Source organism: Phyllostomus discolor, chromosome 5 (assembly GCF_004126475.2).
Source record: "Phyllostomus discolor isolate MPI-MPIP mPhyDis1 chromosome 5, mPhyDis1.pri.v3, whole genome shotgun sequence".
NCBI classification, from domain to species: Eukaryota; Metazoa; Chordata; class Mammalia; order Chiroptera; family Phyllostomidae; genus Phyllostomus; species Phyllostomus discolor.
The window spans coordinates 92,365,401-92,392,892 of NC_040907.2; the positions used below are offsets into that span (position 1 = coordinate 92,365,401).

The 27,492-nt window shown below is 39.6% G+C and overlaps 1 protein-coding gene and 1 long non-coding RNA gene across 4 annotated transcripts in view; one reads left to right on the forward strand and one right to left on the reverse strand.

Annotated features, from left to right (window-relative positions):
• The window catches only part of LOC118500744 (N-acetyllactosaminide beta-1,6-N-acetylglucosaminyl-transferase-like), a 61,907-nt gene continuing 34,415 nt past the window's right edge, over nucleotides 1–27,492 (forward strand). For 2 of the 3 annotated variants that reach the window (XM_036026564.1, XM_036026563.1), the window contains exon 1: nucleotides 2–1,366. In XM_036026564.1, coding sequence (XP_035882457.1) covers nucleotides 445–1,366 — 922 coding nt within the window. In that variant the 5' untranslated portion in view covers nucleotides 2–444. Of the gene's footprint in view, nucleotides 1,367–21,281; nucleotides 22,981–27,492 lie in introns of those variants that run through there. The other variant, XM_036026562.1, reaches the window with a different exon arrangement.
• On the reverse strand, nucleotides 957–27,454 carry LOC118500745. Its single transcript, XR_004903331.1, has 3 exons — nucleotides 27,160–27,454; nucleotides 26,798–26,869; nucleotides 957–1,029 (listed from the first exon to the last, which is right to left on the reverse strand). It is a non-coding gene; the product is annotated as an uncharacterized LOC118500745 (long non-coding RNA).

Here is a 27,492-nt window from a genome sequence, read left to right on the forward strand (position 1 = left end):
AAGTTGGGGAGCTGATAGAGTTGACAACCTTTGGCCAAGAGAAGAGGCTAGGTTTGAAGTCTCGCAATCATGATTTGCAGAATGGTCACCTCACCCCTTAACGATTTCACTGTGGGGATAGGTGGACACATTAGAATCACAACCTCCCTGATGCAACTTATTTTTGTGTAGTAACAGGCTGCAGATTAGTGGGAGACTGAGCAAAGCAACTCCAAAGGAATTACTTCAGAAATGTGTCAAAGAAACTTGGAAATGCAACACAGCAGTAAATGAGGAGGGAAGGAAGAAAGAAAAAGACAAAAATGGTCAACTGGAAGGGAATGAAAACAGCCTTTTGCATGTACCAAAAGGATGATTGTGGATTCTGGAGAAAATGTAAGTTAACTATATCTCCACTCTGATCAGATCTCAAGAGACATTTTACTCATTTCCTGGTTTTGGATAATGGGCTCCTGGAAGCACTGTCTTTTTAGTGTGTCTCTTATCACTGCCCTGATTTTTGTAGTTGTTTACAATAACAAATTATGGGATAAGAAACATTTTCTGAGGGCATCTCTTTCCAATGCTTCGCTCTTAACAGAAACCTGTCATCAGATTTTCAAGGGGAAGGTCTTTTACTCAACAGAGAATGCATTGAAAACTACCCTTGGTGAATCTGCCTGTTTTGAATACATGACTCGAAGTCACTATATAACAGAAACACTCTCTGAAGAAGAGTCTGGCTTTCCTTTGGCTTACACAGTCACCATCCACAAAGACTTTGGCACATTTGAGAGACTCTTCAGAGCTATTTACATGCCTCAGAATGTCTACTGCATTCATGTGGATGAAAAGGCGACAGTCGAATTTAAAGATGCAGTGGAGCAATTACTGAACTGCTTCCCAAATGCTTTTCTGGCTTCCAAGATGGAGCCAGTTGTCTATGGTGGGATTTCCAGGCTCCAGGCTGACCTGAACTGCATCAAAGATCTTGTGGCCTCGGAGATCCCATGGAAGTACACCATCAACACCTGTGGGCAAGATTTCCCCCTGAAAACCAACAAGGAAATAGTTCAGTATCTGAAAGGATTTAAAGGGAAAAACATTACCCCCGGAGTGCTGCCTCCCAATCATGCTATTGGCCGGACTAAATATGTCCACCAAGAAATATTACACAAAAAAAATTCCTATGTGCTTAAAACAACAAAATTGAAAACTTCGCCTCCTCACAACATGACCATCTACTTTGGCACTGCCTATGTGGCCCTCACAAGGGAATTCGCTAACTTTGTCCTCCAAGACCAGCAAGCACTTGACTTACTGTCCTGGTCCAAGGACACGTATAGTCCTGATGAACATTTCTGGGTGACGCTCAATAGGATTCCTGGTAAGTATGTCTCTTAACTTTTGTTTTTATGAACACACATTGCATGTTCAATATTGAATAAAATGCTTAAAATACAGAAAAATTTAATATTTCAAAGACCTTTAAAGTTAAAAAAATTGATAGCAGCTCTGCTCACAAAGCATGTTGAGATAACTCATGCCCATTTTACAGATGAGGAAACAAGGCATACTGATTAGCAGGGCAGTGGCAGAGCTCTACTGTCTGGTTTCATTTCGCTGATATCCCAGGCTGCCTTTCTGTACCCAGATACCCACTTCAAATGTGTGCTGCCACCTTGAGACATGGCAGGGGATATCAGACTGAGGGAACACTGGCTATGCAAACGAGATGAAACCCAGTTCTCCTTTAAGTGTGATGGCACTCATAATCAGGAATAAATATTATAAATTAAGTTTGAATGGCAATTTGGACATTCTAATTATATTTTTGCCCCCATTAAAGCTCCTATGGCTAAATTCAGATCCTTTCAAAATAGAACAGGGTACAACTTTAAATTGTTCATTTGCAAATTCTTTCCTGAAATTAAAACAGAATTCAGAGCACCTTAAAGATTTCTAGACCAGTACCATCATTTCATAGAAAAAGAACTTCAGTGTGGTTACATGATGTGCTCAAATTACCCAGCTAGTTAGTAAACATGCCAATTATAAACCAGGTTTCCTAAGCCTCATGTTCTTTTTAACTTGATTTTCAATTAGGTCTCAGTTGTTACTAAATTAACTCTTTTTTTCCCTTTGGCGCAAGTTTCAACTGATTTGAATGATCTCAAGTTGTTCACAGTGAGCCAGTTCAGTTTGGCTAGTTCCATTCAAAATAAAAATTCAGTCACAATTCAAGGGAAAAGTAACTTGAATCAATATGAGGATCAGGTTTATGGTTTCTTGAGATTAATGATTTAACCTTGGATGCATGCTATAATCAACTGGAGCTTTTAAAAATACATGAGGCCAGGCCCCGTTTCCCAGGGGGCCTGACTTCCTAGGTGAATTAGCCTTCTGTATTTGATCAGTCTCTGGGAGACACTCAGGAACAGCCAGGGCTATGAACCATTCATTATAGCTGTTAGTTTTAGATATTAGTATACAAAGCTTTAGTCTCACAATGCTTTCCTTCCCCAACCATTGGAAAACGAGACTTTCCCTTCCTTTTTCCTTCCTTCCTTCTTTCCTTCCTTCCTTCCTTCTTTCTTTCTTTCCTTTCTTTTCTTTCTTTTGACATAACATTATATTAATTTCAAGTGTACAACATAATGATTTGATATTTGTACACATTACAAAATGATCACCACAGTAAATCTAGTTAACATGCATCACCACACAGGTTTAGAATTTTTTTGTCTTGTGATAAGAACTTTTAAGAACTGCCTTGGCTGCCCTGACCTGTGTGGCTCAGTTGGTGGGTGTCATCCTACAAATCGAAAGGTTGCTGGTTCAATTCCTGGTCAAGGTAAATGCCTGGGTTGCTGTTTCTGTCCCTAGACAGGACACTGATTGATGTGTCTCTCTCACATTCATATTTCTTTCCCTCTCTTTCTCCCTCCATTTATCTAAAATAAATAAAAACCCTAAAAAAAAAGAACTGCTCTGGCTAGGCAGCTCAGTTGGTTGGAGTGTCAGCCCCCATACACAAGGTTATGCATTTGATTCCTGGTTAGGACACATACAAGAATCAATCAACCACTGCATGAATAAGTGGATAACAAATCGATGTTTGTCTCCCCATTCCTCTCTCTTTAAAATCAGTAGAATTTAAAAATAAAACTTTTAAGAACTATTCTCTTAGCAACTTTTAGATATACAAGATAGTCTTATTAACTAGTCACCAAGACTGTACCTTACATCCCCAGGGTTTATTTATTTAAAACTGGAAGTTTGTATCTTTTGACCACCTTCACCCATTTCTCCCACCCACCCTTGCTATATAACACCCCACCTCTTCACCCCCACACTGGCAACCACTGATATGTTCTCTGTATCTATGAGTTAAGTTTTGCTTCTTTTTATTCACTCCCAGATTCCACATATAAGTGTGATCGTATGGTATTTGTTTTTCTCTAACTTACATCATGTAACATAATACCCTCAATGTCAATCCATGTTATTGTAAATGGCAATATTTCTTTTTTATGGCTGAATAATATTCCAGTATATATAGACACCACATCTTTTATCTATTCATCCAGCAATGGACATATAGATAGTCTCCCTATATTGGCTGTTTTAAATAATGCTGCAGTGAACATGGGGTGCAGGTATCATTTTGAGTTAGTGTTTTCATTTTCTTTTAAATCTGGGAGGGGTAAAGCCACAGTGATAGAAGAAATCAGAGCTCAGGAAAGTGAGGTGGGGAAGGTTTAACCATACAGCTGTTCATGTGGAATAGTAGCATACAGAATAAGGAAAGTAAAAGCCTCAGTTCTCTTTCCTGTGTTGCTTGGACCATGTCTGATAGATACAGGTCTGGGAGCCATACTTTAAGGGGAGACATTTACAAAGCAGGTTCTAAAGAGAGCAGCCAGGAAGGACAAAAAGCGAAACTCTATTTTTTAAAATTATCAATAACAAACAAAAAGGATATTTAATCTGAAAAAGGTTTGAAGTGATATCACTGCTTTCACATAAAGATTTGCTGGAGAACAAGAAATGAAACCAACTCTAGTTTTGAAAGAAGAATAATCTAGGGTCAGTGACAGGAAAAGAAAGAACCCATGCACCTGGAATTACAAGGGATAGCTTGCTCAGTGCTGAACAAGCAAGCCCAAGGAATATGTGGAAGAAGAAACTGGAGAAAGGCTGTGAAAGAAACTCATTTCTCTAGTGTTGGACAAAATGGATTGTGAGTCTCTTTGATTCTGAGTGTCCATGACCCTGAATGAAACTAGTTTACTGAACAAAACTTAAGAGTAACACCCAACTTATCAACCTTATTTATCTATTGGAACTGGATTTTTATACCTCTCCTTAGCAGTTACAGTTCAGCAGAGCAATGGAAAATAAATGCACTGCTCTGTTTCAAAACGTATATGAAGGGTACTTGCTGGAGGCTGTGGCCCATCACTAGTGCAGCTGACTCTTGCAGGACCTGGGGTGGCCAGAGTGTAGGTGGCCATCTTATTTAACTGTTATCCTGCTGTGTGGAAATCTGGGTCCTTTCTGTTTTGACGGCCCTTCTAGTTGATGTTTGAGTTGTTTGCTTTTGGCCATTTTAAAGATTGTTCTAATCAACTGCAATGATTGGGGGCTAATTAGGATTCCCAAAGCAGCAACAGGTCAGGGGGAAAAAAGCACCTCATAATGAAATGGCCTCATGGGGACCTAGAACAGTACCACTCAATAGAAATATAATGTCAGCCACATAATGTAATTTTAAATGTTCTAGTAGCTACATTAAAAGAAACAAAGGTAAGTAGGCAAAATTAATTTAAATAATGTATTTTATTTAACTCAGTATAAAATCACATTTGTACTCATAAGTGGTGACTATTGTAATGGACAGGAAACAGGGCGGGTGGGCCATGAGTCCTCCCTGCTCTGGTCAGAAAGTTCAGGCAGCAGATGTGCTGTCCCAGCAGACTGAGAAGCCAGCCAGGCTCATGGCTCAGCATCTTCATCTCTGCTGATTTTTCCTTCTTTGAAATTTCTGCTCCTGCCTCAGGGCTTCCACGTACTTATTGGCCCACATTTCTGTGGCTTCTACTTTTCTACATTTTCCCCTTGTGTTGCCAGATTTTGTGCTACTCTGCTCACAGCCATTCCTCTCTGTACCCCCTTCAGACAGTCTTACTTTGGGTCACGTAGTCACTGTGCAATGAGTATTCCTGTCATTTCATAGGCTGCTGCTGACCTCTCTGTAGGTAACTGTCTTTCATTTAGGCTCCATGTTGTTCCTGTAGCTGTGGCCAGGGTGGCAGAATCATGTGCTTTAAAGTGCAAATCAGCCAATGTAGCTCAGTTGGTTGGGCTTCATCCTGCAAAGTGAAAGGTCACTGGTTGGATTCCTGGTCGGGGCACATGCCTGGGTTGCAGTCCTGATCCCCTGTAGGGGTGCGGATGAGAGGCAACCAATTGATCTTTTTCTCAGACATTGATGTTCTCGCCTTCTCTTTCTCCCTCCCTTCCCCTGCCTCTAAGAGTAAATAAGTAAAATCTTTTTTTTTTTTAATTTTAATCATTGTTCAAGTACAGTTTTCTCCCCCCTACTCCCATTCCAGCCCACCCACCCAATAAAATCTTTAAAAAATAAATAAATAAAGTGCAAAACAAAATATGGCCACCTACACACAGTAAGTCTCTTAAAAAGTGGCAGGTCCTCAGGAAGCCTTTCAGAAGATAAGAATTCCTGTGTGGTCTACTCCAGCAAAGTTTCCCATGAGGACAAGCATGTTACAGAAAGGGACTTCATTACTGCTACTTTCCTCCTGAGTTATTGATCATGTGCTTTTCTGGTTTTTGCCTGTGATAGGGACTTTCAGTGGCTTTGTTTCATTTATCTGTATCTCTTGGATCTAAAGATTAAAAAACTGACCAATGGCCCTGGCCAGGTAGATCAACTGGTTGGAGAGTTGTCCCAATATGCCAAAGTATTGGGTTTGATCTCTAGTCAGGGCACAGACAAGAAGCATCCAATGAGTATGTAAATTAAGTGGAACACCAAATTAATGTTTTCTCTCTCTCTCTCTCTGTTAAAATATGTTAAAAGTAAATAAATAAATAATAAAAACTGACCAATGGTCCTGGCAAGGTAGCTCAGTTGGTTGGAGCATTGTCCCAATACACCAATATTGCTGGTTCAATCCCTGGTCAGGGCACACACAAGATCAACCAAAGAATGCATAAATACATGGAACAGCAAATCAGTGTTTCTCTCTCCCTCCCCCTCCTTCTTTTCTCTCTAAAAATAAAATAAATAAAAAACAACCAATGATTTCTGCTTCACTTGCTACAATGGAATGTTTTTAATATGATTCTGTAGGAGTTTCTTTCAAATTCTTATTAAAATGTGAATAATTATGAAAACAGCCTTCTTTCCTAAGAGCAGGTTTGGTTGCAGATAGGAGGAAAGAGGAATTCCAAGGTGCCTGAAGGGGAAGGATTAAAGAAAAGAACAGTAGTGGAGATCTTGGGTCTGGAACCAGACTCTACCTGCTTCTAATTTTCTCCCCTAGGAGCCAGCCTCTGGACAAGCTCTGCTGGTATTCTTGTGCCCTTGGTAGGAGAAACTTGTTGAATTTCCATTTGCTATAGAGTCCATACTGGCCTGACCTTTTGTCGTTATTTGAGACAAGCTGTAGTCCCTATATCTGTAAAAATACAAACTGAGGTGCGGAGTGCTGAAATCTTGAGAGAAGTGACTGCAGGAGGCAGGGAAGATAGATCTGAATCAATGTGGTCCTGAGAACTCATACTCAGGGCCCCAGTGATTTGACTGGATTCTTAATATGAAGAGGGAATTTATGTTCCTCAAACACCTCCTCACAAAGCTTCCAAGATCACTAAGTATGTAGGTAGACTTTCAGGGGAGAAAAAATTTGAGGGTAAGATTTACTATTAGCTTGAACAATTTCCATTTTATATCTGCTAGAAATACTGATTTTTGTCAACTCAGGGAAAGTAATTGGTGAGTTGGGATACCTGTGAGTTCTTACCAAGGAAATATAGTCACTTGAGAAGGTGATAAATGGCATGACAAACATCACCTTTTATACCGGTGCATTATCAAGGCAGCAGTTTTACAGCTTGTCCAGAAGAAATGGCTGGGGATTAACTCATGGATGATCTCATCTTTGCTATACTTTTGACAGCCCTTCTTCATTGGTCACTGGCTTTGTTCTTTGGGCATTCTAAGGCTCATACTATATCCATACTTTCCTCTTTTTCCTTCCTCAGCTAAGTTAGACTACTTTTTCCTGGTTTCTTTTCTCTCAAGATGATAATTCCTACCCGTGTTGTCTTGGAAGTTAAACCCCCGATAGGACACAGGGCACTTAGAAATTCAGTATCTTGCAGGGAAGAATGAGCTTAATTTCTTAGTAATAAGATGACTCAGTAGAAAAGAAGACCATTGGAGATTTTGATATTTTGTTGAGTTTTAAAAAAGATTACAATTTCTACAAATCAGAAATTGCCCTAAAATGTAGTTTAGTTGGCTTATATGCTTCTTTGATATGGACGCTGGCTCATGGGGTCCTCGACATTGTGGATGAGATATGAGACAAATTCACACGGACTACCGAGTCCAGTGGAGGAAAAGGGACAGCATGGCTTCTCCCTCAAGAGGAGAAAAAACCTTGGGGTGCCTTGGCCACTTTCTCAAGAGGAGAGCGTCCTGACCCTTGCCTTGACAGACTTTTATTGGGTTCAATTTGCACAGGAATAAAGCTCATCAATCATTGTCAGGCAGAAATGATTAAACAATAGATAACATTCAAAGAACTCTGAGGGCTTATTCTGAGTCAGGATTAGATAGCTAAAGGGCCATAAAACTTTGAGGAGCAAACTCACTTCCTGATGGGTCCCTTATTATTTAAATTGAGGGTATTAGCAAAGTAGGTTTCATATGATTTTATACATTCTTTCTTAGGCCTGACCACCCTAGGGAACCTGCCCTTTCTAGCACAGGGCAGCACCCACCTCCAGCATTGTTTCAGGCTTAAGGCATTGTTTCAGGCAGGGGAAGTAAGGCAGCCAAAAGATTAGGGGACTTCTTGCAGACAGAATGAGGACTCAGGCTATGTCAAAGCTGAAGGGCGAGGGCCCATCACCCCCTTTTTCTATAGCCCCCCAAGTCCTTCCCTGGGGGCCCCCATAATCATGCCTGTCTTAGGTCATCCTTCCCACCATCCATCCATCCTTCCTGATGAATATTACCTGTCATTGGCTAACCGATCAAGCATTGGGAGCCAGGCAGGGTGAAGTAAAAGGAGCAGAGGCCCCTGCCAGGGAAATAAGCTTTGTCTCCTTAGTGGCTTATGGTCCCAAGGTCTCTCACTCAGCTTTAGCCATGGGAGGGTTACAGCTCCTGAAACCAGTCAGGGCAGTTCCCAATACTTCTTAAATATCGACATATATTATCATCAAAAATAGTTTGCATAGTAATGATGATGCACATGGACATGTTTGCTTTGTTAATTATACCATCTCCTGGAATTTTTGAGGAATAATCAAAGCAGTGACCCTGTTTTAATATTACTATGAAGATAAATAAATTAACATATATTTATCATTTAATTAATTCAATTAATTAAATTATTCTATTTAATAATAAATTATTCAATTTAATTAATTGAATTAGTTGATGAAAGTATTATTAATGCTATTCAAGAACAATATTTCTTGTTGGCAAGGATATGGAGAAAAGGGAACCCTCGTGCACTGTTGGTGGGATTGCAAAATGGTGCAGCCACTGTGGAAAACAAGTTCCTCAAAATATTAAAAATAGAACTAACTTATGACCCAGTAATTTGACTTTTGGGTATTTACCCCCAAAATTTCAAAGCTCTAATTTGAAAAGATATATGCATCCCTATGTTCATTGCAGTGTTATTTACAATAGCCCAGATATGGAAGCAACCCAAGTACCCATCAACAGTCTATTGGCCAAACAAGAGGTGGTACATACATAGAATAGAATATTATTTGGCCATAAAAAGAATTAAAAATTACCATTTGCAACAACATGGCTGGACCTAGACGGTATTGTGCTGAGTGAAATATGTCAGACAGAGAAAGACAAATGGAATGGGATTTCATTTATGTGTGGAATCTAAAATACAAAATAAATAAACAATCAAAACAGAAACAGAGCCTGGATACAGACAGCAGATTGGTGGTTGCTGGATGTGGGGAAGTGGGGCTGAGCAGGAGAGGTGGAGGGGTCAGGAGGTACAGTCTGGCAGTTGCAGAGTTGTCATGGGATATAAAAATAAGGGATAGGTCCAACTGGACTGAAGTCAGTGGTCATCAAGCAGGGTGCATTTCAGACTTTTGCAGATTGTACAGTATGTTGAACAAATGATCTCAAGATGTGATTACACTGTAGAGTAGATGGCTGCTCTCAATTACTGATGGGATTTAACACCAGACAGCCCTGGCTCTGCTACATACATCTGTGTAACTTTGGGCAAGATGCCAAATGTCTCAGCCAGATTCTCCACCTATATCTTGAGGATAAATTTTCTCCTTGTCAGACTGGTAGAAGGATTGGAGTATACAAATAGTACCTGGTACATTGCAGGAACTCCTTAAATGTTCAGAGGAGGAACTGACTAGCTTCTTAGATAAGTTTTGAGGTTTTAATGTTACTATTTTGAAACTTGTGTGTTAAACCAAAATACACACACACACACACACACACCCTTGAACATGTGGCTTTGAAGTTGCAAAGATAGTTTGTTTGCTAGAATAAGGTACGTGACCCACACAGGATATCCCTGAGCTGTAGTTTTACTTAGCAATGTGACACATACAGAGTTTTAAGTAGTTGGTTTCTCTTTCCTCTTATTAAAAAGCAGTATTTTCGGACTAGCTGAAAGCCTCACTGTCACTTGTAGACTGGTCTGAAAACAAATGGTCTCCCATCCTTGCTCATGTTGTCCCCTTGTTGTGAAATGCTCTTTACTCTTGCTGCTCATTCTAGTCATTTCTCAAGATCCACTGGAAATGTCAATTCCTCAGAGAAGCCTTCCCTGCCCCTTTTCCTTCCCAGAGAAGCAGCCACTCTTGTCCACACTTTACTCCTACTTGGGTAACAGCATCTCTTCCATTGCATCTTTTTTAAAAATTGTTGTTCAAGTACAGTTGTCTCCATTTTCCTGCCACCACTTTCTGTCACCCTACCCACCCCACCTCCCACCTTCCCCCACCTCCTACCTCTAATCATTCTTTCCTTTGACTTTGTCCATGTGTCCTTTATGCATGTTCCTTGATGACTCTTTCCCTTCTTTCTGTTATTACCCTCCCCCTTCCCTTCTGGTTACTGTCAGTTTCTTCTTTATTTCAATATCTCTGATTACATGTTGTTTGCTTGTTTCTTTTGTTGATTAGGTTCCACTTATAGGTGAGATCATGTGGTATTTGTCTTTCACTCCCTGGCTTATTCACTTAGCATTTGCAGTTCCATCCATGATGTTGAGAAGGGTAGGAGCTCCTTCTTTCTTTCTGCTGCATAGTATTCCATTGTGTAAATGTACCAGTTTTTTGATTCACTCATTTACTGATGGGCACCTGTGGTGCTTCCAGCACTTGGCTATTGTAAATTATGCTGCTGAACATTGAGGGTGCATATGTTCTTTTGAATTGCTATTTCAGGGTTCTTAGAATATAACCCCAGGAGTGAAATTGCTGGGTCAAAAGGCAGATTCATTTTTAGTTTTCTGAGGAAATTCCATACTGTTTTCTGCAGTGGCTGCACCAGTCTGCATTCCCACCAACAGTGTACTAGGGTTCTCTTTTCTCCACAGCCTTGTCAGCACTCATTCTTTGCTGATTTGTTTATGATGGTCATTCTGACCAGTGTAAAGTAGTACCTCATTGTGGTTTTAATTTGCATCTCTGTGATAGCTAGTGATGCTGAGGAGCCTTTCATATGCCCCTGGGCCCTCTGTATGTCCTCCTTGGAGAAAAGGTCCTTTGCTCACTTTTTAATTGGACTTTTTGTCTTCCTGGAGTGGAGTCATGTGAGTTCTTTATATATCTTGAAGATTGATTGAACCCTTGTCCGAGGTATCATTGGCAAGTATATTTTCCCATGTGGTTGGTTCCCTTTTTATTTTGCTGATATTTTCTTTAGCCATGTAGAAGCATTTTATTCTGATGAAGTTCCATTCGTTCATTCTTTCCTTTAGTCCTTTGTTCTAGGGGACATATCAGTGAAGATATTGCTGCATGGAATGTCTGAGATTTTCCTGCTAATGTTTTCCTCCAGGACTTTTATAGTGTTATGACTTATATTTAAGTCTTTTATCCACCTTGAATTTATTTTTGTGTATGGTGTAAGTTGGTGATCAAGTTTCATTTTTTTGCATGTAGCTGTTCAGATCTCCCAACACCATTTGTTGAAGAGGCTATTTTTACTCCATTTTATGTTTCTTCCCCCTTTGTCAAATATTAATTGACCGTAGAGGCTTGGGTTTATTTCTGGGCTTTTTGTTCTGTTCTTTTGGTCTATGTGTCTGTTTTTATGCCAGTACCAGGCTGTTTTGATTACAGTGGCCTTGTGTTACAGTTTGATATCAGGTATTGTGATCCCTTCTGCTTTGTTCTTCTTTCTCAAAATTGCTGCAGTGATTCAGCATCATTTATGGTTCCATATAAATTTCTGAAATGTTTGTTCTATGTCTGTGAAATATGTCATGGGTACTTTAATAGGGATTGCATTGAATCTATAACTTGCTTTGGGTAGTATGGCCATTTTGATGATGTTCATTCTTCCAATCCATGAACACAATACATGCTTCCATTTGTTTGTGTCTTCCCTAATTTCTTTCTTCAGAGTTACATAGTTTTCTGAGCACAGGTCTTTTATTTCCTTGGTTAGGTTTATTCCTAGGTATAGGAATACCTTTATTTTTATACCTTTAATACCTTTATTTTTCTTGTTGCTACAGCAGATGGGATTTTTTCCCCCTGATTTCTGTTTCTGATATTTCATTGTTGGTATACAAAAGTGCCTTCAATTTCTGAATATTGACTTTTTATCCCACCATTTTGCCAAATTCACTTATTAGGTTGAGTAGTTTCTTGGTGGTGGCTATGGGGATTTTCTGTGAACACTATCATGTCATCTGAAAACAATGACAGTTTTGTTTCCTCCTTTCCAATTTGGATGCCTTTTATTTCTTTTTCTTGTCTGATCCCTCTGGCTAGGACTTCCAATACTATGTTGAAAAGAAGTGATGAAAGCAGACATCCTTGTCTTGTTCCTGATCGTAGTGGGAAAGATTTTAGGTTTTGCCCATTGAGTGTGACATTGGCTGTAGGTTTCTTGTATATGGCCTGTAGTATGTTGAGGAATGCTCCCTCTACTCCCACTTTGCTGAGCTTTTTTATCAGAAATGGGTGCTGTACCTTATCAAATGCTTTTTCTGCGTCTATTGATATGATCATGTCATCTTGGTCCTTCCTTTTGTTTATGTGATGTATTACGTTTATTGATTTGCGACTATTGTACTATCCTTGCATCCCTGGGATGAATTCCACTTGATCATGATGTATGATCTTTTTAATATACTTCTGGATGCAGTCTGTCAATATTTGGTTGGGGATTTTAACATATATGTTCATCAGTGATATTGGCCTATAGTTTTCTTTCTTTGTTATGTCTTTATCTGATTTTTGGGATTGGGATGATGCTAGCCTTATGAAAAGAGTTTGGAAGTCTTTCCTCTTCTTGGAGTTTTTGAAATAGTCTGTGAAGGATAAGGGTTAGCTCTTCCTTGAATGTTTTATAATATTCTCCTGTGAAACCATCCCATCTAGGGCTTTTGTGTGCCAGGATTTTTTTTTTTTATTACTGCTTTGATGTCACCAGCTGTTATTGATGTGTCTAGGCTTTGTGATTCTTCTTCATTCAGTTCTGAAAGATTATATTTTTCTAGAAATTTGTCCATTTCACCCAGGTTTTCACACTTTTGGCATATAGTTATTCATAGAAATTTCTTACTATCTTTTGTATTTCTGTGGTATCAGTTGTAATCTTTCCTCTTACATTTGACTGTGTTTATTTGAGTCCTCTCCCACTTTTTTTTCTTGATGAGTCTGGTTAAAGGCTTGTTGATTTTGTTGATCTTTCCAAAGAACCAGCTCCTGAATTTATCAATCCTTTGAATTGTTCTTTTAGTTTCTATGTTGATGCTCGTGGGTCACCGGCCAGCAGTGACCACGGAACGCTGCGGATGGCTCGCCGAAAACACGCGAGAAAAAAACATGCACAGAGACAGACCAGTTTCTGTGGGGAAGTAGGGACGAAATGGCCACCCCCCCAGTGGGGAGCGCCCCGATTTACCATCCATACCTGCTTTTATTGGGCTCATTTTGCATAATAATTCAGGTACAGTACAGTACTTATCAGGGGGAAGTAAGGAACTATAGAAAACAAGGAACTCTGCTGGTCTATTGAGTCAGGGTCAAAGAGCTGTAAGACTTTGAGGAACAAACTTCCTCCTTGGACCCCTCCCATTCAACTGAGAGCATTCTAAACAAAGGTTTCACAGTAATTTACATATTCTTTCTTAGGCCTGATCACCCAGGGAATCCGCCCTTTTAAGCACACAGCTGCACCACCCTGTCATTGTTTCAGGCTTAGGTGGAGCAAGGGAACTAAGGCAACCAAGAGATAAGGAGATTTTCTTCCAGACGGTTGAGAACTCAGGCTATGTCAAAGCCGAGGAGCGAGGGTCCATCACCCCCTTTTGCTGCAGCCCCCCAAGTCCTTCTTTTGGGGGGCCTCCCAAAGTGATCGTGCCTGTCTTAGGTCATTCCCCCTGTGGGGAATCTTACCCGTCTTTGGCTAACCAACCAAGCTTTTGGGGGTTCAGTTATGAATAAAGCAGCAGAAGCAGCATTCCTGCCGGGGAGATAAGCTTTTGTCTCCTTGCTGGCTTACGGTTCCAAGGGCGTTCCCTTAGCCTTAGCCTAGGCGGTGGTTTCAGCTTCTGATACCAGTCAGGGCGGTTCCCAACACTATGTCATTTAGTTCTGCTCTGATCTTGATTATTTCCTTCCTACTACTCGCTCTGGGCTGTTTGTTGTTGTTCCTCCAGGTCTTGTAAATGTAAGGTTAGGTTGTTTATTTGAAATGTTTCTGTCTTTTTTTAGGTAGGCCTGTATTGCTATGAACTTCCCTTTCAGGACTACCTTTATTGTGTCCTACAGGTTTTGGACTATTGCATGTTAATTTTCACTTCTTCCCAGAAACTTTTTGATTACTTCTTTGATCTCATTATTAACCCATTCATTGTTTAATAGCATGCTATTCAATCTCCATGAGTTTGAATGTTTTGGGTTTTTTTCCTTGAGGTTGGTTTCTAGATTCAAGCCCTTGTGGTCTGAGGAAATGCTTGATATGATTTCCATTTTCTTGAATTTTTTGAAGCTTATTTTGTGTCCTATCATGTGGTCTATCTTTGAAAATGTTCTATGTTCATTTGAAAAGAATGTGCATTTTGCTTCTTTGGGATGTAAGGTTCTATATATACAGCTAAGTCCATTTCATCTAGGGCATTGTTCAATGCCACAATATCCTTGTTGATATTTTGTTTGGAAGATCTATCCATTCTTGACAGGGGGTGTTAAAATCCCCTACTGTAATTGTGTTGCTGTCTATATCTTTTTTAAAGTCCTCCTAGAATTTCCTTATATATTTGGGTGCTCATATGTTGGGTCCATATATGTTTCTTGATAGATTTTTCCCTTGAGTATTATGAAGTGTCCTTTTGGGTCTCTTTTTATGGCCTTTCTTTGAAGTCTAGTTTGTCAGATATAAGTGTTGCTACCCCATCTTTTCTTTCCTGCCCATTTGCTTGGAATATTTGTTTCCAACCATTCCCTTTCAGTCTGCGTAAGTCTTTTGTTCTGAGGTAGGTCTTTTGTAGGCAGCATATATGTGGGCCATGTTTTCTTATCCATTCAGCTACCCTGTGACTTTTGATTGGAACATTTAATCCATTTACATTTAAGGTTATTATTGTTAGGTACTTATTCATTGCCATTTTATTCCCTTTGTGCCTGTGTGCCTCTCTCTCTCACTCTTTTTCTTTATCTTCTTAAAGCAGTCCCTTTAGCATATCTTGCAGTGCTGGTTTGGTGGAGGTGTATTCTTTTAGCCTTCTTTTGTCTGGGAACCTTTATTTTGACTTCCATTTTAATTAAGAACCTTGCAGGGTAAAGTAGACTTGGTTGTAAGCCTTTGCTTTTCATTACTTGGAATACTTCTTGCCATTCCCTTCTGGCTGTAGTGTTTCTGTTGAGAAGTCAGCTGCTAGGCATATCAGGGCTCCTTGTATGTTTCTTCTTGTTTTTCCTTTGCTGTCTTTAAGATTCTTTGTCTTTGAATTTCACCATGTTAATTATGATGTGTCTTGAAGTAGGCCTCTTTTGGGTTCCTCTTGATTGGGACCCTCTGTGCTTCCTGGATTTGTGTGACTTTTTCTCTCATCAAATTAGGGAAATTTTCCATCATTACTTTTTCAAACAAGTTTTTTATCCTTTGGTCCTCTTCTTCTCCTTCTGGTATCCTTATTATACAGATATTATTACATTTCATGATGTCCTTCAGTTCCCTTAAGCACTCCTCATTCTTTTTTAATCTTTTTTCCTTTCCTTGCTTTTTTTGGGGAACTTTTTTCTACCTTGTCCTCTACCTCACTGATTTGATCCTATGCTTCATCTAGTCTGCCTTGGATTTCTTCTACTGTGTTCTTCAATTCAGAAATTATATTTTCATTTCCTCTTGGCTGCTGTTGATAGTTTCTATGTCCTTTTTCATGCTAATATATTTTGCAGTGAGTTCATTGTAGCTTCCGTATAGTTTTTGATAATTCTCACTGATATCATTGAGCTTCCTTGTAACCATTGTTTTGACCTGAATATCTGATAGTTGTCTTGCTTCTATTTCATTTAGCACTCTTTCTGAGGACTCGTCCTTTCCTTTTGATTAGGCATTATTTCTTTGTGTTTCCATTATTTGCAAGGCTCTTCTTCTTTGCTTCTGCTTTTTCAATTGATCTATTTGGCTCCCTGAGTTTGTGGTGCTGAACTTCTATGGTAGGAGACCTGTGAAATTCAGTGGTGCAGTCCTCTTCATCTCCTGAACTTGATGCTCTTGGGATTCCCTTTATGCTGTTTATGTTGGCTCTCTGGATGTAGTTGGGTTTTGGTTGCTGTTGGCTCATTCTTTGGTGGGTCCTTCCCTTTAGTTGGTGGACTGAAGGTCAATCTGCCCACCATGTCTTGTGTGCTGTTGTGCAGGTGCCCTGTTTTTTTCTTTCTGGATTTGTTTCTGGTAATGTCAGATGTTGACCCTATTTGACCTTAGGCAGCCAGTTTGAGATTTCCAGGGATCGACTGTCTGTGACTGTCTCCTTCCATTTTTAATCTCTCCTCCATTGCATCTTAACTGTGTGGATCTTGGTCCCTGCATCTCTGCCCATCCCCCACTGCATGTACTCTCTGATGGTGAGAATGTGAACTAGACATTTGCCTAGCCTCATCATTCTGTGGGGTTCTAATAGAATGTTGAATGAGGAGCACATGAATGGGAGAGAAAAGAGCATTACTCTGCTTATCTAATACAATATTTTCTATAAATGAAGAAAATTCTGCTGCAACTTTGCTGAAAATTAATTTTCTTCCTTCTCAGTTCTGGTTCAGCTTTTACACTGCCTAAAAGGCACCTACTTTTCTAAAGGGCAGACATCCTTTCCCACCTCTGCTGAATGCATTAGAAAATACTTTGGTGTTGGCCTGTGAGAGTTATTAGTTTTCTGGTTGCTATAAGGTCTGTATAACCTCTTTATTGAAATTATATGTTTTAGCTCAGGTCTAAAAAAGTAGTCAATGGTTATTGAAATTTGCCAGAGTAGCTTTAGCTATGGGAGGCTTTTATTGATGATATCCAAAAAATGTAGTTACAGTGGTTTATTTAGCTAAAACTTGAATTCCCTGCATAATTGCTAAGCTCCAAACAGACCTCTTTATGCTAGTTTTCCCCATAGGCCCTTCTTTGCCTGGAGAAATCCTGATTATATTTGAGAACCCCCTCACCATGTTGTTGGGTCAGCCCCCCTTGCCCAGGCAAAATTGACCTTTGTTCTCCATGCCGCAAGAGCTCTGTTTTTACCTCATAGATAGTCCTTATCTTCTTGTTAGGGTCTGCAGTTTGGGCATCTGTGGGGACTGACAGAATGCAGAAGCCTGGATGGTCTCATAAGCTTTATAACTTCTGAAACCTCAACCAACACTCTGCTTGGTTTCAGATTGAATTTGATACACCTTATGTTTGCTAGTATAAAAAAATAGGGTGTTGCTTTCATGCAAATCCGGATGTTTTCTACTGCCCAAGTCACTGATAACTTACAACAGACAATTACCAGCTGCTTTTTGAGCCCCTAGTGATGTCATATAAGCCATCATCATCATGAATCCTTAACAGTGTCCAACACTGGATGAATTACCTTTTTACCCCCCTAAGTTAATAGATTTATTATTTACATAACAAAAAACCCAAGGTATATAATTCAGATATATCATTCATACATTCTAAAATTCACCAAATTTTCCCATTTCAAGTATACAATTCAATGATTTTTATTATATTTACAGTCATGGAACTAAGATCCCAATCTAGAATATTTTTATCACCTCCAAAGAAACCTCACGTTCATTTATAGCTACTTTACATTTCTACACCCAACCCTTGCTTTTCTGTATGGATTTGCCCTTTCTGGACATTTCATATAAACTAAATCATATATGTTTTTTCACATTTACTCCTTCCAATTAGTGTAATATTTTTGAGGTTCACCAGCATTGTAGCATGAATCAGTACATCACTCCTTTATGTGGATGACTACTATTCTATTATGTGGATAAACATTTTCTTCAGCCATCCATTTCTTGATAGATACTTGGGTTGTTTCCACTTTTTGGCCATTATGAATAATGCTGCAATGAACATTCCTGAACAAATCTTTGTAAGGACACATTTTCATTTCTTCTGGATAGATCCCAAGAGTAAAATTGCTGGTTCATATGATTTCTCTATGTTTAACATTTTAAAGAAGTGCCAAGCTGGTTTCCAAAGTGAATGCACCATGTTACATTTCCTCCAGCAGTCCATGGACTCCTTACCCTCACCAACACTTGATATTGCCTGTCTTTTTACTCAAGCCACTCTAGTGGGTGTGAAATAACATATCACTATGATTTTGATTTGCATTTCACTAAAGAACAATGATGTTGAATAACCTTTCATGTGCTTGTTGGTCTTTGGTATATCCTCTTAGGAGAAGATTAAGTACCTATTAGAGGATTAAGACATGAAATCATCCAACATTGAATTAAGGACACACTGCATGGCCAAAATGTTAATTTAGGTTTCTATCTTCCAAATCTTCTAAACCATTAGCTAAGCCTCATTCAAAAAGATAAATAAAGCAACCCATGCTGGCTGCCATGACTCAGTAGGTTGAGTGCTGGCCTGCCAACCAAAAGGTCGCTGGTTCGATTCCCAGTAAGGGCACATGCCTAGGTTATGGGCCATGGGAGCAGGGTAGAGGCAACCAATGAATGTTTCTCCCGCACATTGATGTTTCTCTTCTTCCCTTCCTCTCTTTCTCTCTCTAGAAATGAATATATAAATTTTTTTTTAAATAAAGCAACCCTTTATTTTAGGTGAGATATTGCCCTAAAATGTTTACTACATTTTGACCCCTTTTCTGTCATTTTATGCAAACTGTAAGTCATCCTCATTTTAAGACTGAAATGGCTACAATTCCCTCTATTTCAATAAAACCACATTGACTATAATTCACTTATATCCAGTCAATATAAGAAATGTCTAAACCTGTACAGGATTTTTATGAGTTTATTTGAGCAAACTGATGACAATTGCTGGGAAGCAAGATATCAAATGCTCTGGAGAATGATGACCTGCAATTTCTTTTTCTTTTTTTCCTTTAAACTGACAGAGTAGATTTCAAAATCTGAGCAGCAATGAGAATCATGTTTCTTGAAAAAACGGAAAGAGAACAGATAGTTGGCGTGCAATTTCTTTTATGCATCTGGATTTAAGGTAGGAATGGAAAGAAGATTACATGAAAGTGGGAGAAATCAAGGCAAGGACTGGATTACAGGATAATCAGTAAGATTATATGATCTCTCAGGGTAGTTAAGGTGTCTAGTAAAGAGGCATTTTAAAGGTGTGTTAACCTAGAGGCACAAAAATAATGCACAGGACTTGCTTAAAGCAAAAATAAACTTTTACTAAAGAAATTGTGTGCCTGGGGAGTGACTAACCCACCAAGACCGGCCCAGTTAGGAATTTGTGATCAGATCACCCTGAGAAGTTACTTTTGGTGAATTTTATTACAGAGCCCTGCCCCTCCTTTTTTGTCCACAGGTCTTATTCTCCCAGCTCTTTAACAGTGAGATGAAGGGTTTGTGCTGGAGTCCTAGTTACTATTTTTGTGGCTTTTACTTTTTGTTTCTTTCATTTCATGAGATTTGCTCCTTGGCCATGGTCACCATTTGGGTGTATGCATTGATTAGTCTGTGCTACTTACATGTGACCACCTAGAAACTTAGGAGAAGCTTGTTTAAATCCCTATTAGTTGGTTGCTTCAAATACTATTTCCTGTGTTACTGAGCTTGACAGATTTAGGCAGTGTCTGACAGGGTTTCACAATCATTTGTTTTTTCCTCAGAAGATTCATAAATGTGCCTATTTTTCTCCTTATTAGAAATGAAGTGGACAAATTTTTATCATTTTTGCAATTCTAATTAACCTCTGTCTAGCTTTAGTGAAAAACCATAACATTTTTATGGAAGGTAAATCAGCCACCCTTGTAGAATTTTTCATTTAAATTCTGAGGCATGTGCAGCTGTTTTTAGCTGCTTTTGAGACTTTGCAGACCTCAGTTCTGCTCTGAGCCTCCAGCATCTTCCATCTCACAGGCCAGGCAAAAGCTAGACAAGGGACAGTGTTTAAGGCTCTTCTTGCTTTCCAGATTCAAAGCCATAAAAGGGAAGGTTAAGATAGCAGGGGAAGTGAAATCAAGGACAAGTCAGGCCCTGACTGGTCTGGCTCAGTTAGTTGAGCATTGTCCTACAAAGCAAAAGGTTACTGGTTCAATTCTGGTAGGAGTACATGCCTGGGTTGTGCGCCAGTCCCTGGTTGGGGCACAAGCAAGAGACAACCAATTGATGTTTTTTTCTAACATCAATGTTTCTCACCTTCTCTCTCCCTTCTTTCCCCTCGCTCTGAAAGTAAATAAATAAAATCTTTTTTTAAAAAAAAGAACAAAGCAAGATCAAGAGTGAAGTTAATTGCAATGGTAAGTCACTATTGATAAGAGGTGGAGCCTGAGAATACAAACCTGAGCTTGTCTGGAAGGTCATACATCTCAGCACATTCTTATTCATAGTGCAACTAGAAATAGCTCTATCTTTTGCCAAAGTGTGTGATGTGCTTTAGCTTATTACCCATCTGTGTCCTATAATGGCAGACTCTTTCTTTGTTACACTGTGTGCTCATTGCTGTCCTTCTGGCTGTGCACACTATGTGCTGTGCTGGCAGTGTTTGTAGAATGGCTGCCTGTTGACCCCAGAAGTATGTGTGGCACAGAAGGCCCAGGGCAGTTGGAATCCCTTGCACAAGCACCTCTGGTTGAAAGAACTTTGTCCTTTTTTTAAAAAATAGGTATTTTCTTATATTGCTTAAAAGATTTTATTTATTTATTTTTAAAGAGAGGGAAAAGAAGGGACATAGAGAGGGAGAGAAACACCAATGTGCAAGAGATACATCAATTGGTTGCCTCTTGAGAGCCTCCAAATGGGGACCTGGCCCACAGTCCCAGCACCTGCCCTGACTGGGTATTGATCTGGCAACCTTTCAGCTCACAGGCCAGCACTCAGTCCACTTAGCCCCACCAGCCAGCACTGTTCATTTTTTTTATAGGTGCCAGACAAATGATTGTATTCAATATGTGCCCTGATGGGAAAATTGTTGAAAAGTCTTCTTTAATATACCTTCCCAAATTGAAACTAGATTTCAAAATCTCAGAGGGGCAGAGTTTCCATTTGGCCATAAAAGGTAGAGAAGAGCTGAATCTGGTAGTTAATGAAGCATCTGTCTTTAGGTAGAATCATATTTTAATGAATGGCCTATGTTAATTCTATAGAATGGGGCTATTTCCACACCCTAGAAGACTCCAATCCTGGTACTGTTAAAGAAATCCTCCAGCACAAGTGTTTTCTCAAGGAGAGAGCAGGAAAACTTAACATCATGCTTCATTTAAGCTATTTGAACTTCACAGAAATCCTTGAGAGAGGTAGATATTATCATCTCCAATTTACAGATAAGTAAAATGGGGTTCCAGAAAGATAAGTAAGTCTGGGGGTCCAGACTTAATCTGTGTTTGCTTGACCCCTAGTTTATGATCAGGAATTATGCCTTTCAGAAGGTCCCGTGGCTGAAGCAATGTATTTAATAAAAATACTACTCTTTGAATATGTAGAAAATGTTTAAAGATCTTAATGAGTTTTCAACCTTTTATTTTAAACTAATTTCAAATTAACTATGCTTATAAGAGTATAAAGAGCTCTCCTATAGCCTTCACCCACATTTCCCAACCTGTAACACTAACAATTGATCACATTTGCCTTATCTTATTCCTTTCTCTCTCTCTCTCACTCTCTCTTATACATTTTTCCTAAGCCATTTGCCAGTTGCTCCTTACTATTTCACAGTATGTTTCTAACACCAGCAGGAGAGATGCTTTCTTACATAACTATAGTACAATCATCAAGTGGTACAGCATTTCTCTTCAATCCACACACCCTATTCCAGAATCACTGGTTGTACTTACTAATAATGTCTTTCATAAAATTAGGATCTTATTAAGGATTTCAAGCTACATTTAGATATCATATCTTTTTAGTCTCCTCTAATTTGGAACAATTTCTTAGTCTATTGGTTCTTTTCAAGGTCTCATCATTTTTGAAGAATGGAAGTCTGATGTTTCTTCATGATCAGATTCAAGTTATGCTTTTTGGGCAAAGATACCAGAGAAGTAATGGTTGGGAGCATGCCATGTTGACTTGTTCTGATAGTGGCAATGTTAACTTTTGTTACTTGGTTAAGATCTACCTGACAGATTTGTATTTCATATTTACTACTAAGTATTTTATGGGGAGACAGTTTGCGACTATTTAGATATCCTGTTCTTCATCAAGTGTTCACTCTCCAGTTCTGTAGTCCACCGATGGTTCTTCCCTGACCTAATGATTACTGTGTGGCTGCCAAACTGTGATTTTTTTTTTTCCGAATCCATCCTTCTGTGTTCATTAGTTGACTTTCACCTATAAGGTAGAGCCTTCTCTTCTCCCATGTGCTCACTTGTTTTTTTGTTTGTTTGTTTATGGATGTGGGTTCCCATTTTACTCAATGGATTATAACCCATTACTATTTATACTTATTTGCTGTTCAAATGTTCCAGACTTAGCCAGTGGGTGCCCCTTCAAGCTGATTCCTATGTCTTTTCAATATGTCCCCATATTTTTTTAGTATTTCCTTACTTTCTGGCATGAGATATTCCATTAATTTTGCATTATATTTAACCTACCCAGGTCTTGGAGTCAGCCATTTTCTTTAAGGAATCCTCATTGCATTTAGTAAAGAATAATATTTAGAAACCAGGATCTGAGCACTCAAAGGCATTATTACAACTATGACCTTTCAGGGATCAGAGCTAGAAAAAAATATGTATTGTACACATAATGTCTGTATACACAATGACACACACTCACATATGAACTCTCTCTTTTTTAATATTTATTTTATTTTATTTTTAAAGTATATTTTATTAATTATGTTATTACAGGTTTCCCAATTTTTCCCCCTTTATCTCCCCTCTGCCCTGTATATCCCAACCCTCCAGCTGTCTGCGCCCTGCCACCTTAGTTCATGTCTGTGGGTTGTACATATAAGTTCTTTGACTTCTCTGTTTGCTATACCATTCCTAACCCCTCCCCATTTATTTTATGCCTACCAATTATGCTTCTGATTCCTTGTACTTTTGACCCCATTCTCCTCTCCCCCTCTCCACTGAAAACCCTCCATGTGATCTCCATATCTGTGATTCCATTACTTTTCTAGTTGTTTGCTTAATTTTTGTTTTCATTTTTAGGTTCAGTTGTTGATAGTCATGGGTTTGCTGTCATTTTACTATTCATAGTTTTTGATCTTCTTCTATTTTTTAGATAAGTCCCTTTAACATTTCATATAATAAGGGCTTGGTGATGGTGGACTCCTTTAACTTGGCCTTATCTGAGAAGCACTTTATCTGCCCTTCCATTCTAAATGATAGCTTTGCTGCATAGAGTAATCTTGGATGTAGGTCCTTGCCTTTCATGACTTGGAATACTTCTTTCCAGCCCCTTCTTGCCTTTAAGGTTTCTTTTCAGAGATCAGCTGATCGTCTTATGGGAACTCCTTTGTAGGTAACTGTCTCCTTTTTCTCTTGCTGCTTTTAAGATTCTCTCTTCATCTTTAATCTTGAGTAGTTTAATGATGATGTGTCTTGGTGTGTTCTTCTTTGGGTCCAAATTTTTTGGGACTCTCTGGGCTTCCTGGACTTCCTGGAAGTCTATTTCCTTCACCAGATTGGGGAAGTTTTCCTTCATTATTTGTTCAAATATGTTTTCAACTTCCTGCTCTTGTTCTTCTTTTCCTGGCACCCCTATAATCCTGATACTAGAGCATTTAAAGTTGTCCCAGAGTTTCCTAAGCCTCTCCTCATTTTTTAAAAATTCTTATTCCTTCATTCTGTTCCAATTGGATGTTTATTCCTTCCTTTTGTTCCAAATTGTTGATTTGAGTCCTGGTTTCCTTCCCTTGACTATTGGTTCCCTGTATATTTTCCTTTATTTCACTTTGGGTAGCCTTAATTTGTTCCTTCATTTTGCAACTGAGCTAATCAGTTCTATGAGTGTCCTGATAATCAGTGTTTTGAACTGTGCATCTGATAGGTTGGCTATCTCCTTGTCACTTAGCTCTTTTTCTGGTGTTTTGTTCTTTCATTTGGGCCATATTTCTTTGTCTTGGTGCACCTGATATGTTGTAAGGAGGCAGGGCCATAGGTATTCACCTGGGTAGGTCAACCCTCTTTGCTGCGTTGTGGTGCTGTCTGTAGGGGAGGGGTCAGAGATGGAGCAATTCTTTTCACTTGCTCTGCTCTAGCCCCACTTTCTATCGAACTCTCCATCTCTCATGTGAGACTGGGAGTTTCTCCCACTGTGGCAACCCTTGCAATAGTTTACAGCTATCTTTGAGTCTTTAGTTTCCTGTTCAGCCAACCCTGGTTGGCCCAAATTGCCTCCCACATCCTTTCCACTTGGCTGCCCACCTACCGGTCTTGGTGAATATTGTTTTTAGCTCCTTGGTTGTCAGAATTTCATGCAGTTTGATTTTCTGGCACTTCTGGTTGTTAATTGTTTTTAGATTGGTTGTTACCCTTCTTTTGGTTGTGTGAGGAAATGAAGCATTTCTACTACACCACTATCTTGGCTGAAACTTCCACAGGTGCATTCTCAAACACATACTCCAATTTATACATAGTTTCAGCTCACTCACACACTTATCTATATTTTAATTTTTAAATATATATTAAAAAATGCAATTTCACAGTATCTCTAATTTTAATCCAACAACACAGGGTTTATTCTCTCCACTTCTTTCTGTGGCGGTGAGAATCCTGGCTCCTGTTAACCTCAGTACATTCACTCGTTGTCTCAGTCCCACTCTATAACCAACCTGTCTTCTCATGGTGCTTAGCTGAAGTCCTGGACCCAGGGCATACACATCTACCCCTTACCAGCTGTAGCCTTGGTCCCTGGGAAGAAATAAGGAGCTCTGAATGGATTTTGATACCTTTATAAGTCTATTTGTATTAGGAGACAGATAAGCATATAAATAATAAATTCAAAGTCCTGCTTTAATGCCACCTGAATTCATGACCTTGGGTAATGAAGTCTTACTTGCTTATCTGTAAAATGGGGATAACAAGGTGCTTATTACTTGTACAGGGTTGTTGTGAGCAGTAAGTGGTAATCTACAAGAAATGTTGACTAAATATCTGGCACCTGATAAGTATTAACTCAATGTTATCCTTTATTATTGTATCAGTTAGGACCCTAGCAAGAAAACAGATTAAGCTAGTCAAGAAAGGCTTAGAAAAAGTACTGTGGATAGGGCCCCTTTACAAATAACTTCAGTCACAGGAGACCGCTGTCCAGCTGTAAGTGTCAAGATAGGAGCTGGGGTGTAAATGCCTTGATCGTCTCTCTGTCACTGGAAAACCCACCAGAGCCAGAGCCCATTGACACATTCTATACAGGTCAGCTCTCCTGCAGGGGGAGGGGCAGGGGAGGGACATAAAGGGCCAAGTGGAAACAATAAGCTTAATTATTCAACTTTTTTGGTGGTATGTTTTTGTAAAACTGGTAACTGATTCTGATGGAATTCTTGTGGTAGTGTGTCAGACCCCCTGTCAATACAATCATTGGGGTAGTTTCAGACCTAGTCCTCTCAAAAAGAAAAGCTTAAAAACAAACTTGGCAAAAGTGATCCGGAGAGTGGGTGTTCTGAGAATTACAGAAGGCTGGGAGTCTAGGAGGCAGGAGAGCAGGATCTGAGTGCCTGGAGTCCAAGTCAGGACAGAGGAGGCACTTTGGATTTGGTGAATTGTTCTCTGCAGGCAGAAAGAGATATGTGTGATTCACAGGAGCTCTGTTCTGGAGATTATTACCACATCTGGTTAATTAGTTCCAAGGCCAGCTGTCTAAAACTCAGTTCTGCATGGGCCAGATATTCCCTGGATCATGTCTTCTGCTTGAGACTAATCAAACCATGCAGAAATGTGATCACCTGAAGAGCTGGCTGGAGAGATGGAATTTGGAAGTCAATCATGATACGAGCCAGAAGAAAAAGATTTGTCTAGATAGTTTTCTGAATAAAAAAAAAAAGATGTTGGGAGAAAAGGAAAAGAAATGTCCCAGTGTTTCAGGCTTAGGTGTCTTCTCAGTACATGCTGATTGATTGAATGTGAGAGAAAGAAAAGGAGTGTTGGAAAAAAGAATGTGTGGGTCTTACTGGAAGTGAACACAGCTCTCCTTATTTCCTCATGATTTCTCCATGAAGTGGATCTGGGTGAGGAGGCTAAGACCTTTCTGGGCCTGCCTGAAAGGGGATAGATGGCAACCGCGCTGGAGTAAAGCTGCTCATATTCAAGTCCCATGCCAGCCCCTCCCAACCAAGTGACCCCCAACTGGGGGCCTCCCTGGGAGAATAGTGAGCTTCTGAATCTCAGTTTCCATTGGACAAGTGGGGGTGATAGTCCCTAATGCCAGCTATCAGCTTTGTCATTCATATTTCCTTGTACCTTGTTATAACAGATGTTCTGTTTTCAGTGCAGGTGCCTCCTCCATCCTTGTCTGATCTAGATGACAAGTCCCTTAAGGGCTGCAACTCGGTTCAGTGTTGATGAACACAAGGGGTTTTTTAATTATATTTTAATGCTCTGTTCTGTTTTCTTTTGGCTCCTTTTCTTCTGGACATTGCTTACTAGTAGGTAGCAGTGGTTGTTTGGTCGTGGCTAAGGGTGGCAAGTGTCAGGAACCAGAGTAGAAACACCCTTACCAGTCAGTCTGCCTAAAGAAGACATGATGTGGGCTGTCCAGGCCAGTGTGGCTCAGTTGGTTGGGTGTCATCCTGCAAAGCAAAAGGTAGCTGGTTCAATTCCTAGTCAGGGCACATGCCTGGGTTGCGGTTCGGTCCCCAATCAGGGTGCATATGAGAGACAGCTGGTAGATGTTTGTTCCTTACATCGGTGTTTCTCTTCCTCTCTCTCTATCACCCTTCTCCTCTCTCTAAAAATAAATAAATCAAATCTTAAAAAAAAAAGAGGTGATGTGGGTTCTAGTGTATGGTACAGCAGAGTATCTGGTCATAAGTAATACCCATAAATATCATTTATTTAAGAATTCCTGATTTCCACTCACCTTGAAGAGTCCCCTGCAAAAGTTTTCCTAGGAGGCCTATGACTCAGTCTTTCATTTATTTTTGGTAAAACACTTTATAACATAGAAACGTGCACACATCTTATCATTAGTATTCAGCTTGACACATTGTCATAAACAAACACACCCATGTAACTCACATCAAGGCATAGAACACTACCAGCATCCCAGGCACAACACTGATGCCAAACTACATAGGTCACAGGTGGCAAACACAAGGCCTAGGGGTCGAATCCAGTCCTCCACCTTGTTTTATCCTGCCTGGCACCTCGTTTCTACCTGAACGAGAGTGTTTCTGCTGAACGAGTGTTTCTA